Genomic DNA, 12,896 nt, shown 5'->3' with positions numbered 1-12,896 from the left:
CATGATATACTTATATAAGTAACATTTAAGTCAATTAATAATTATAGATACAGGCATTAATTGATTAATTTGTTTACACTAGACACATGTACCTGATCCATTGGGATCATATCACTGATTGGTAACGGGTAGGCCAGCACTTAAAACATGTACGAAGAAAACATTAAATCGACATTGAGAGACAAATTTCTCTTGTAAGCAATTCTGAGTGAAATATGTTGACACAGCACAGCTCTGCCCGGTCCCATTTTGCATGCTTTTTAAAGCATGTCCGTAACACAGCCACATAGATGAATAATTGACTGATCGCTGCATAATTCAACAGCACATTGTAGAAATTCAAGGTCTGAAACATTTCAAGCTTTTCTTCCCTTTATTAAAAATGAGGTTAAAGTTTCAATCAACCTTGAGGCAGCAACACGACACACAAATAGGCAATCAATCGCGCGCTGAAACTTCTGTGGCTGCCTTCTTTGTCAGAATAATGAACTTCTGTTGTCACTGGAAACTTGAGCTGAAGTTTCTGGACAAAGCACCGATCACACACCCCACTACGACCTCTCTAATGGCTCAGCTCCTTCCCAAACCAACACATCTCATCCAACATGCTCTTTGTAGGCGTTGAAGTGGTTTTAGTTCAAGATTCCCTCCACTAACTCCACTTTTGCTGAGTGAGTAAGATATTTGGCTAGTTCAAAGCTATTATTTAGATGTTGTGTTATTTGTCGTTGTGACGCCTTGTTCTGCACCAGTAGCTGTGGCAAGGTCGCCTCCAGCAACATGTTTCATACCACTGCACATTTTGTAATAAATTCAATTCGGTACAAATATGACCATAAGGCAGAGACTTTAAATATCAAACGAGCATAAGCTGCGCTGTGTTATATTACGCTGTAGTATGTCGAGCATATTCATTATGGAGTTGGAAACATTCAGAGCATGGATACAGTACACTACAGCAGTGTATTTGCTTGACTTGTCATGGAGACGTGTTCACACAGACATCACCCAGAGAGTATTATTCCGCCTGATCTTGCAGAAGTTAACGTTCCTACATCCAATGTTGCTGTGCGCTTGTCTGTATTACGAGGTGTGTAAGATATCGTGAGGGGGAAGTGAGACTCCCAGGACGCCATTTTTCACCTTCGAAACCTGAAAACAAAAACCGTTTATAGGATGAAAACAAGGGTGAAAGTGATAGTTACTGTAACACAAGGTTGGTGATATGGCAACTCATGTGACAATTATGATTGCTCCGACACCTGCTGAATTCAGATTGTGACCAAGTGCATTTGTGCTGCGTTTTCAGTGCTGACACTTTAGGCATTCAAAGCTTATTATCAACCTTCAACCTGAACTGAAATTACATATGCTTTCCAGGAAGAAACTGGAGTTTACTTTCTTCCAGTGCAGCTTTATCAGTCTGGAGATAGCACTAATGCTGTCTAATCAGATAAACCATTATGTGTTAGTGAAACTACAAAAAGCAGAATAGTCTGACAAGGGCCAGGCCACATTACCTAAATGAACATTTTGCAAGCATGAACATGAACACCTCAGAGGCAGGAAGAAGGCTACAGAAGTGCACCCTGCGCTTAGACATTCTAGCAGTAATTATTAATTTATGATTGTCTCTGGTCTTAATGAAAATGAAAGCCAGGAAAGAGAACAGGGAGGGATAATGTGGCGTGAAATTGAGTTTCATTTGTACAGGGGGCCACCTTTTAACTCGACGCTTCTTGGGCGGAAATGGAGCCGAGCGCCTTTCATTCTCTGGAGAATGTGTTGCAGAGGATTTTATCACTTTCTTTTTTCCCTTTTTCTTTCTTTCTCTCTCTCTCTTTCTCTCTCCCTCTCTTTTTTCTTTCCGTCTCCCTCCCTCTCCCACTCTTTCTTTGTCTTACTCTCTCTCTCTGTTTGTCCCTCTTTTTCCCTCCTATCTGTTCCTCTATCTCTCACTCCCCCCCCCCCCCCACCCTCTTTTCTTTCAGTCCTTCAGTCAAAGCGTGTTCATATCCTCTCATCCTTTTGGTGATATTTGGAGCCAACACGGCCTTTAACATCCCCATTACTCTCATAGGGCTCTTTTCAAAATGACACATGGCTCTTTTGATGTCTGATAACTATGTCAACAAGTTTCTTCCATGGAAATGCCTTGGCGCTGGGTTTCTTTCAAATGTCACCAGCGGCGCTCTGAAAGGTCTCCGTATGAAGTATGTCGGGGGCAAAAGGAGAAGAAAACCAGTGAGTTTTGATCTATCCAGGACTCCATACCTGTGCAGCCATGTTGTTGATAGGGGAGCTTTCATTCGGGGTTTCCGGGCCACTGGACCTGGGCACAGTGTTGACTGTATGCCTTTCACTGTACTGTAGGGACGATCTGGAGGTGATAATAGCAACACAAAAGGGAGTGATAGAAAAGAGTCTGGTCTTTTAGTGTTCGTTCGCGCGCACACACACACACACACACACACACACTGTAAACACATTCTTTGCTCAGAACAAAAAACATATATTGTGGTCATAAAAAACATAAACTGTATAATATATGTTTTTTGGTCTGGCCAAAGAATGTGTTTACAGTGTGTGTGTGTGTGTGTGTGTGAGCGAACACTAAAAGACCATACTTTTTTCTATCACTCCCTTTTGTGTTGCTGTTATCACCTCCAGATCGTCCCTACAGTACAGTATGTAGTAGCAATAAAAGTAATACATGTTATGTTACTTAATCTGTTATACTGTTGAAGTATACAGTACTTAAACTGTTTAGTACATATTGATATTAACTGATACTGTATGATGTATATAGATGTAGACTACATTTGCAAATGATATCCATGGTGATGTTTGACACCTGAAAAATTATATTATAAACTATGTATGTGTTGAGTGAGAGGTAGTTGATTTATTTTGGGGGCCAAAAAACCATGCTAATTCATCTGGTGTTCAATGGAAGGGACCTCCTTGTGTGAGCATTGTGTGTGTGTGTGTGTGTGTGTGTGTGAACCCAAAGGATTACTCTTCATTTTGTGCCTTTGTCATAAGTGAAGGTTTTGAGTGATACTGAATGGTACCGAAAACAAAACACACACACATGAACACACACACACACACGCGTACACACACTATTAACCTCCCCCCCAGCTCATCAACTTTATTTTGCAATCTTCCCTCAGAACCATTAGAATACCCTGAAGAAATGACTTTCCAATTAAAGGGGATGTAGGAAACTGAGGCTCCTTTATCTCAGCTCCTGGAGTTCTTTATTCCAATCATTTAAATTGGAATTGATTTTTCAATTTAGCCACCAACTGCTCCGGACGCACAGCAGAAGACTCGAGTTGCGTCGCCGGAATATTTGTCATCACGCCGCCGTCCTCGCGCGTCCGTATGTGGAGGTCCCAGACCCACGCGCAACACAGTCTGGCTCTACGGGCAGTCAGGCTAGCTGGCTCCGTAGGTTTCCACTTGAAAGCGAGCACGATCAATGTGTTCCCTCAAGCTGTCAGTCACTTCCTCGTGGCCTGATCTCAGATCGTTGCTGATGGATCGCACCTCGTTTCATCGGCACGTGAGATCTGACCACCAACAAACTCACAGAGCACTCGGGGTGTATCAGCACCCTTTCGATATCACAGCCCCGCCCACCCCCCCACCCCCCCGTCAACCACAGGAAGCAGTCATCATCGCCGTGCAACACGGCGGCCAAGTACGCTTGACCAACAGGAGTTGATGAAGTCCCGGCCAACAGCAGCCCCAGCTGTCTCTTAACGAGCTCTTCCTGGTTCCAACCCCGGCTACCGCTTTACGGGGTGACAGCCTTAAAGCAGCCCGATTTCCAGCGGAGCTGTACCGCAGATGTGTTTTCTAGAAGCGAGAGGACCGGTCGGCCGGACTGGCGGACGGCTCTTCCCTTGGCTGATGACAGCTGTGCCAGGGCCTGTTTTGTTTCGCCGTGCTCTCCCGAGTTGTTTTAATAAAGTTGTGTTGCAGGAATACGGGAGGGGGGGGAGGGGGGGGGAAGATTAATGGAGGCACAGGAAGTGTGTCAGTTGCGAGAGGATGCAGGAGAGAAAGGGCCTGTCGCCATCTGTTCCCTCGTCTCTACAGCTCTGTTAGTGCTGAGAGGATCTGAGTTCCCACAGACACACACACACGCGCACACACACACGCAGCCCCTTGCCGGCGTGGAACACAGAGCTAACACAGCGCTAACACAAAACTTCACTTTATGTGACAGAGACGAGAGCTGTTGTAGCTTTTGTCATTGTTTTCCCTCTTGTGTTTCTCTCTCTCTCTTTCTCTCTCTCTCTCTCTCTATTTCTCGCTCTCTCTCTCTTTTCCCTACCTCTCAGCATCACGAAGTTGGGCCCATGCCATGGCAGTGAGATTTAGATGAAAGACAGTCTGGATGGAACGTGATTAAGAGGTGGGTTCCTGAGGCAAAACAGGACTTGGCGTCCGTTGAGAGGAAAACGTAATCAAATTAAAATGAAACAGCGTTATTGTTGTGGAGAGTGTTCTGTGCTTGTGTCATGTCAGAAGCGTAGCGGGGAACAACTTAATAAAGGGGCTGCGCACTGGATATAACAGCAAGATCTGAAGGGCTGCCGGGCGATGTGAACGCACATACACACACTAATGATCACCCATGGTTCTGTAAGAGCATTACACAGTAAACAGGGTTCTGAAAAGTAATAGGTCCTATATTCCGTACCACAGTGATGTTCAACGTCAAGGATGGTACCATGAAATCACTTAAGAGCTAAAGCATGTGCCGTACAGTTGCAATGTGAGACCTCACAGAATGCTGCTGTACCTTTAACATACTGTGGGGAATGTATAGGGAGTCGGGTGGCTGAGCGTTTAGGGAATCGGGTTAGTAATCAGAAGGTTGCCGGATTGATTCCCCGCCGTGCCAAATAACGTTGTGTCCTTGGGCAAGGCTCTGGATAAGAGCGTCTGCTAAATGACTACATGTAAAATGTAAATGTACACCTATATACAGTATATCTACATCTATACGCTGTAAATATCAGCCAGCACTGAGGAGAGCGCTGTCCGTGTCCAGTAGGTTATGTATGTTTCTGTTCAAGTGATTCAGATCCTGTCATGTTAAATGATGCCATGCGCCCTCTCTCTCTCTCCGCCAGTGAAGACATCTGTATGACATGATGAAGTTTCCTTCCTGAGCACCAATCCTGTAATTGAGCTCAGGGAGAGCAGACGTGATGAGCACACAGAGGGAACTCTGACGCGCACCTCCCTCTTTCCCTCCCTCGCTCCCTTCCACACCTCCCTCTTTCCCTCCCTCGCTCCCTTCCACAACGCTCTCCCTCCCCTTCCTCCCCAGTTTGTCTCTCCCTCGCTCTTTCCCTCTCTCTCTCTGTCTCTCTCTCTGTGTCTCACTATTTCTCCCTGCCTCTCTATCCCCCTCCCTTCCTTTTCTTTCCGTGTTTGTCTCTCTCTTTGTTGCTCAATCTCTTCCTCTGTGTCATCTCTACCTGTTTATTTGTACCTCTCTCTCTCTCTCTCTCTCTCTAAACATCCACTCACACGGGCAGTAGGGCCTGATTGCTTTGTAAAACAAGATCTTACACACTTCCTTTTCGCGGATTCCTCCGCGGCTATCTGCACCGTGGTACAAAGGAGAGAACACTGTTCAGGAACATCGGTCTCCACCCGAGTCTCGCTCTCATCCGGAAACTTCCAGAGCAAGGCCGCGTTTGAGAATTACGACATCTCCACCCTCGCGTCCTGTTCTCCATGCCGGTTTGTAATGCAGCTCTCTCGGTCTGGGGCTGGCGATGGCACAGCTCAAGAGGAAGCCAAAGTGAGACTGGATTAAATATTAACACACCCATCCCAGCCAGGCCACCCCCCCACTTCCCATGATACAATTAAAAACAGTACCGCCAACCCCCCCCCCCCCGCCCCTCCCCTCTCCCTGTGTGCGGGGCAGAACACTCGATCCCCTCTGAACGCTGTCAAGAACACAGCGCTTTACCAACTTCAAATAAATCTCGTACTAATCTATAGAGAACCTGACAAGAGCAGCCTGAGGTTTCCAGCCACTTAGCTGAGTAGAGTCGGAAAAAAAAGGGGGAGGGGGGGGCGGGGGCGTTCTACATTATTTATGGGCACTAATGGCGCCGCGTCTTGCTATGTGTGTGAATCAGCAGCAAACAATCTGCTAAAATAGACACGCGGGCTGTAATCAAGGCCATACATTTCCTCCTCGGCCCTTCCTCTCCCTCTCTCTGCAGCGCGCTAACGGCAGGGTCAATTGGAGTCAGTTTGATAGCGAGCGCAGCGCCTCGCAGCGCGTTATCCTCTTATAATGGAGACGGAAGACTTTGTGGTGTACATTTCATTTGCCAACGCAAAAGGCCCGACTCTGTGTGCGTGGGGAGGGGGGGACTGCATGTGTGTGTGTGTGTGCTAAATATCCCAGTACTGATCTTCCAGCTCCTACAGAGCACAGAACAGCCACATGTGGCTTGAGCGTCCAGCCCGCTACCATAGATATGAACAGTACGTGCACTTCCCAGGCCAGTGCAGCAGACAAAAGGAATCCATTAATGCAGAGCTCTCAACCAGAAACTCACCCTCACCCTCTGCAGCACCACTAGGTACACACATGTGCCTCTCATTTCCTTCGGTTGGCCGGGAGGGGTCCCCCCCTACACCCCCGCAGTAAACTTGACTGAGAGAGGTGGGCCGCGGAGTGGGGTGGAGCCTGCTGGGGAGGGGGGCACTGTGTATTGAAGTGCCCTGAGAGAAAGTCTAAATGATGTAAATGCAGACATGTGCAGGTAGCTAATGCCCCTGACATAGCTGGGCCCTGTGGAGGCTTGTTGTGAGGGTCTGGTGGAGGCCGAGGCAGTGCGTAATTACTGTAGGGTTCTTTCATGTTCCTATAGGCTGTAATGGAAACAGCATGAGGGCTGGCAATAGAGTACAAGCATGGGCCTTACTGTACTCCCATGTACAGTTACGAAAGTCGTTCTTTCAACGACGGCGATTATGGAATGACTGGCGAATCAGCTGTTTATGCTACGATAGGCCAGTTGGGGCACGCCGTGGTTGTGAATGACTGACCAACCCGTCTTGGGAATGTTGTGATATGTGCCCGATGAACGGGCACACCGACGGGAGGCCTTGTGCGACGAGGGGCCCCGCAGACCTCGCGTCGGTGCTCCCGGAACCAGGCACGAGTTTAGATCTGGAGACGAGCGCGAGCCCGGTGTGACGGATCGCCCAATCAAAGCAATATTTGGAAAACAAATCCAGGGACGGCTGCTCTGATCATCACTTGATAGTGTGCTGACACGCAAACTCTATTAAGCTGTCTTCAAATATGCAAAATGATATGATTTTACAATGATTACATATTCACTTCCCCAGCTGGCTGGCTGCGAGCGTCTCCATTTGTCATCGACTATTGTGTCCAATTATATGATTAGCTTTGAACACTCCAGTACTTGGAGAGCTCTCGTGTGTTCCGCCGAGCCGAGCGATTCACAAACAAAGTCATTACAACATGTATTCACACATATCAAATAACGAAACAGATGGCCACTGAGCTCGTCGCCTGATTTGTTTTCCACACGAGCGGCGGGAGAAAAGGTATTTTCACCGAGCTTCGTTTAATGCTGACTGTTTTTATTCCCAGAGAAGAGCAGCTGGCTGTCGCGCTGTTGGATCAGCTCGAATGAAAGACAATCTTGTTTTCATTAATTTTTCGAGACAACAAAGGCGCTTGTTGTGAAGATTTCGAGTTACGGCGGAGTAAAGCTTCCGGATAATTCATCACAGGGACTCGACAGGAAACGTAATTGTTTTAAATGTCACTCGCTGTGCCGAGCGTCTTAGGTTTCTCTTTGATGCGTAACAGGTGGAACAGACAGAACCCACCCCTGCTTGATTTGACCTCTGACCTCCTCGGTTATAAATCCCATTGACTGAATGAATGAATAATAAAATTGTATTTGGGCAGAACCAATGAACAATAAACCAAACATGTTAAAGATGAACTGCGATACGGGTGGCAGTCTGGATATCCCAACCAGACTATACACAACTCACAATGTCCCACCACTATAATTCATCTACCCTCATCCCTTCCAGTCGAGCACGGAAGCACAATCAGTTGTTGATCTTTTATCCTAGCAAGAGAGATGGGGAAGCGAGTTAAGAGTCATTTCCTCTCACACGCAACATGGTAGACAATATGCCATTCAATTGAATATCCCTTGACTGATATACAGAGCCTGGATGGTGTCCATTGCTAAAGCACAGGTGGGAATACCACCACAGACCAGAGACAACCCACCAACATGAGTCACTGGCTATGCAGTCACCTAGTCACCCAGCCAACCAGCCACCCAGCCATCCAGTAAAGATCAGACTCACTGTGTGGTCTGGTCCACACTTACCATCTTACTCATAGGCGATGTCATTCAACAACTGCAACATATTTTCATGTTTGTTCATGTAGGGCCTTCTCACATGCTCCAACTCAGAAAAGAAACAACCAAAACATGTCAATCCCATAAATCAAAAATGGAAGTCACTTTTACCCAACCTATCTTCCTTCTCTTTCTCAACACTTAACGCATTAGCAGGATCCAGTGGGATCCACGCTCCTGTTGTGCTGAGCTGATTCTCCTCTTCTGGACAGGTGGCTCTGTCCTGTTGACCAGGGTGTGCTGCCACCTCCTGGTCTGGTTGTGTGACTGCATCTCAGCTCATTTTTTTGCCGTCTCATTTCCAGTAGCACAGCACCTCCCTCAGGCAGGGCTGAACAGCCCCTGCTCCCCTACTGCACTGTTGACACCGAACACACAAAAACACAAACTGCTGTGGCAACAAAACAAACACAGTTCTTTTATACATGTCGTGTACATATGTCACGACCTTGTGTTGAGGATTATTGTCGTTCTGTATCAAATCGAAATTATAACATCTACAGGACAAGGTTGACACATTTTACAATGATAAGTCTCAGAGTCTCAGTGAAAGTGGAGTGGAAGATGCAGAGACCACAGTGTCCTGTCTACAGCTCTGAACCTCCGAGCGGGCGAACTAGATTTAAGTCATGAAACAGACAGATGAAAGAGAGAGAGAGAGAGAGAGAGATGTTGTGGTCATGGAGGACACACAACTTACAATGTGACAATCCAAAACAGATTCGGTAGTTAGACGTGAGCAAGAGTTAATTCTAATCTCAACAGGCCTACAGAATACTGAATACAGAGCGAGGCCGGTGTGTGTGTGTGTGCATGCTTGTGTGTTTGCATACGGGTGTGTGTGTTTGTGTGTGCATGTATGAGGACATGCTTGTATGCGTGCGTGTGTGTGTGTGTGTGTACTTTATATTCCACAAGTCCCAGGCGTAAACCAATCAGTCTTGAAAGCAGATGTTTACGCTGACAGAACACAACACTTCCGCACTGTGAATGTGAATCTCGAAAATGAATTAAACAGTGTTTTTAGGACAAAACACGCTAGTCATCCGTGTGATGCGGCTCTTGTCCATACGCCGGCACAGGAGTCTCTCGGTTCCTCAACTCGCCCTCTTCCCTCCTTAGATCATGGCGCTGGTCAGGTTGCTCAGCGACCTGACGCTGCCCGTGTGCGTGTGCCGGCTCTTCCTGCGCACGCTGCGCAGGTAGTTCCTGTAGAGGATGACGCTGATCACGCGGTCCTGGAACTGCTTGGAGACGATGTAGTAGAGGATGATGTCCAGCACCGTGCTGAGGTTCATCAGGAAGGTGGTGAAGGCCGCCCAGACGTTGAAGTCCCCTCCCCCGGCCCTCTGGAGGAGCAGGAACACCAGGCACACGTGGTAGGGCACGAAGCACACCAGCATCTGGACGATGAGCGTGATGATGATGCGGATGGACTTCTCCTTCACCTTGGGCTTGAGCTTGGAGGTGCGCCCGTGGACCAGGTTGTCCACGATGACCACGTAGCAGCCGATCATGATGCCGACGGGCACCAGGAAGAAGAAGACGAGGCGGGCGAAGTTGACGGGGTTGTCGTGGCGCAGGTGGACGATGTCGGTCATCTTCAGGCACGTGGTGAAGTTGGCGGCGGCGTCGGGGTCGTCGTCGGGGAAGAGGAGGGGCACGGTGCTCCCCAGCGTCATGAGCCACACGCCCACGCACGCCAGCAACGCCTTGGGGATGTTCTTCAGCTCCTTGCTGTGCTTCGGTTGGACGATGGCCACGTAGCGGTCGGCGCTGATCATGGCAAACAGCCACAGCGCCATGCAGGGGTAGAAGACGGTGAGCGCGGCCGTGACGCGGCAGAAAAAGTCGCCGAAGGGCCAGCGGTCGCGGGCGTAGTAGACCATCCTGAAGGGCAGCAGGAAGACGAAGAGGAGGTCCACCACGGCCACGTTGATCATGTAGACGGTGACGGAGTTCCTGCGCTTGGTGGTGAGGGCGAACACCCACAATGCCGTGAGGTTGACGACCACGCCGATGGCCAGGAGGACGCTGTAGAACACCAGACTGGCGATGCGGTATTCAGCGGGCATCAGCTCCTCAGATGGATCCAGGCTGACTGCTGCCATGGAGACATTAGGCCAAATCCGGTTCGACTGCAGAAGACAGAGAGTCATGAGGAAAAGACTCGCTGAAACACAACAATTATCTACCACCTCCAGGTGTGAGGAATGTAAAGGTCCAAAAAATGGAAGTGAACCACTTTCTAGATAAAGTACTGTACGGCACTCGAGGCAGAAGATATAAACGTGTTTACAGTTTGCACAACCCCGTTACTCAATGATTTGAATGTTTTTTTAATAGCAGTGCAGCTGCAGCCTCCACACGAGGTGAAGAGGAAGACACAAGTTTCAGTCTGACTGTGGATGTGGCTGACTGTAGCTCTATGCTTCAGCTTAGATCGTACAATATTTGATGTCCACAACCGCAGAAATAAGAGGCGACAACATCTGCTATTTCAAGTTCCATGCTGCATTATGGTATGATCTCAGACACTTTACAATACCCATCTGTAATTCACATGAGTATAAGGAAGTGTTTTTTTTTAAATAAAGAAGTGTAACTTCAAAAACGATTCCCTTGGAATTTGCCATTTTCTTGTAAATGCCTCAGCTGCCCAGATCCACCTTCCTCCCTTAGAGATGTAAAGTATCTGTTTTTGAGCTGACGTGTTTACATTATGCCAGCTTCTTTCAAGAATATTACACAACAAAAACAGCACCATGAGAAAGGAAAGCAAACTAAGGAAAACCAAGTTGCCTTTCCTATCCTAACCATGGCAAGGCAACACTACACATGTACGCCTCCCAGTGCGAATGTAACTTGTCAGACAGGTTGTTTCAAATATTCAAAAGTCTCTTTTCCAGTGACATGACCTTACATTTATGCTTACCTCTGGGACGGCCGCGGAGTCCATGTTCTCCAAGATTCTCACCATTCCGATGGACAGGCCTCTCTCTTCATCTCACCCGGGCAAGCTACTGTATAGAGGAACGGCGGCCGATTGACTTTCTCACTGACTTTCTCACTCTGGGCTGAGTTTGAGCCACGCGAATGGGAAGTGAAGTGCGACGGAGGACGCGGCGCGACCGTCTCGAGGCTGAAGCCCCCCCTCCCCCCTCCACCTCCTAACATCCTGTTCAGCCACACACCCCCACCCCCCCACCCCCACCACCACCACAGTTACTGTAAAGCTCACGAAGCTACAGCAACCCGAGCAAAAAGCAAATTTGAGCAGTCTCCAATTACACCCCCTTAAAGAAAATGATGTGCCATTAGAAATGGGAGTGTGTGTGTTGGCGTGCGTGCGTGTGGGTGGCAGACAGAGCGATGGCAGATTTAGGGCGAGTTATTGATTGGAAAAGTGGGGTCTGTCACAGCACATTAGTTCTCAGGGGAGTCATCCACAGCAGGTTGGCTGTGAGAAGCATCTGCTGCCTGCGAGATGTAATTAAAAACAGGATGTTGAGGCAGTTGCCATATAAACAGGAAATAAGATGGCAGTAATAGACACTTTAGCACTGTCCTCGCTGTGAGACGGTTTTATACCTCCGCCTCCACTGCTCTTGATGCATGCAAGCCGCACCGCTCAGGTGAAACGCCCAAGGTCAAACTGGACCAGAATACTTATTGGAGGAGGAGAGTGGGTGTTTGTGTTTGTAAGTTGAGGCTAAGTCTCTGCGCGTGTGTGTGTGTGTGTGTGTGTTCGTGTGTGCATGAACGTGTGTCCACTCATGAACATCTGTCCATTGGGGACAGCACATACACATGCTGACAGCCAGCTCACATGGGACAAATATCCACCTGACTTTCAGGCTGAAAGAAAATGTCATCTCCAGTCTTACGATTTCCATAAGCATCACAGACTGTCTCCCCCACTGGAACATCTCACACACAATGGAACAGCAACTCTGTCACACTTTCCCGCACCACCTCTGTGACATTTCCTCCTCTAAGCCATGTAACCATTCTGCACAGGCCATTTGATTTCTTTTAAAGGTTACATGGTGTTTCTAACACTCTGTTGTACGTCGGTTGGAGTGTAATGTTGATAGGATCAGAGATATGGCTGTCACACCGGGTGACCCAGACGCTTCTGTAATAAAACTGACTGGATAGAGAATCAGTCCACATGCAGAAACTCAGAGAAACAACCTTTATACTTAGAGCTATATAAATAACCACAAACTGTTCTCAGATTTGCAGCCCATGGACTACAACTCCCAAGGGACTGAGTTGTTTATGGCGAGGAGTTGAGGATGCTGTTTAGTTTTTTATTGCGTGCCCTTCCATAATAACCTTCCATGCTCTGGTAATGCATAATTTTTATTCCATATGATATTAAACGCTGAATATGATGGAAGTAGCTTTAATGAGTAGAAA

The 12,896-nt window shown here is 47.8% G+C and overlaps 1 protein-coding gene across 1 annotated transcript; it reads right to left on the bottom strand.

The window, feature by feature from the left end:
• Positions 1-8,869: 8,869 nt before the first annotated feature.
• Positions 8,870-11,451, bottom strand: gpr18 (G protein-coupled receptor 18). The gene is made up of 2 exons (XM_084688573.1): positions 11,407-11,451; positions 8,870-10,609 (listed from the first exon to the last, which is right to left on the bottom strand). Exons 1-2 carry the CDS (start codon positions 11,449-11,451, stop codon positions 9,590-9,592), a joined length of 1,065 nt encoding a protein of 354 aa, XP_084544699.1. The 3' UTR covers positions 8,870-9,589.
• Positions 11,452-12,896: the final 1,445 nt, after the last annotated feature.

The sequence above is a fragment of the Hypomesus nipponensis genome, chromosome 23 (genome assembly GCF_054491055.1).
Source record: "Hypomesus nipponensis isolate SF chromosome 23, ASM5449105v1, whole genome shotgun sequence".
Lineage (NCBI taxonomy): Eukaryota > Metazoa > Chordata > Actinopteri > Osmeriformes > Osmeridae > Hypomesus > Hypomesus nipponensis.
Note: the sequence above shows the minus strand (reverse complement) of the source record. Positions and strands in the feature narration are given on the sequence as shown.

Coding starts and splice junctions, on each gene's coding strand:
- gpr18 (XM_084688573.1), bottom strand. CDS start 11,451: ATGGTGAGAATCTTGGAGAACATGGACTCCGCGGCCGTCCCAGAG. Junction 10,610..11,406: donor ACTCCGCGGCCGTCCCAGAG/GTAAGCATAAAT, acceptor TGTCTTCTGCAG/TCGAACCGGATTTGGCCTAA.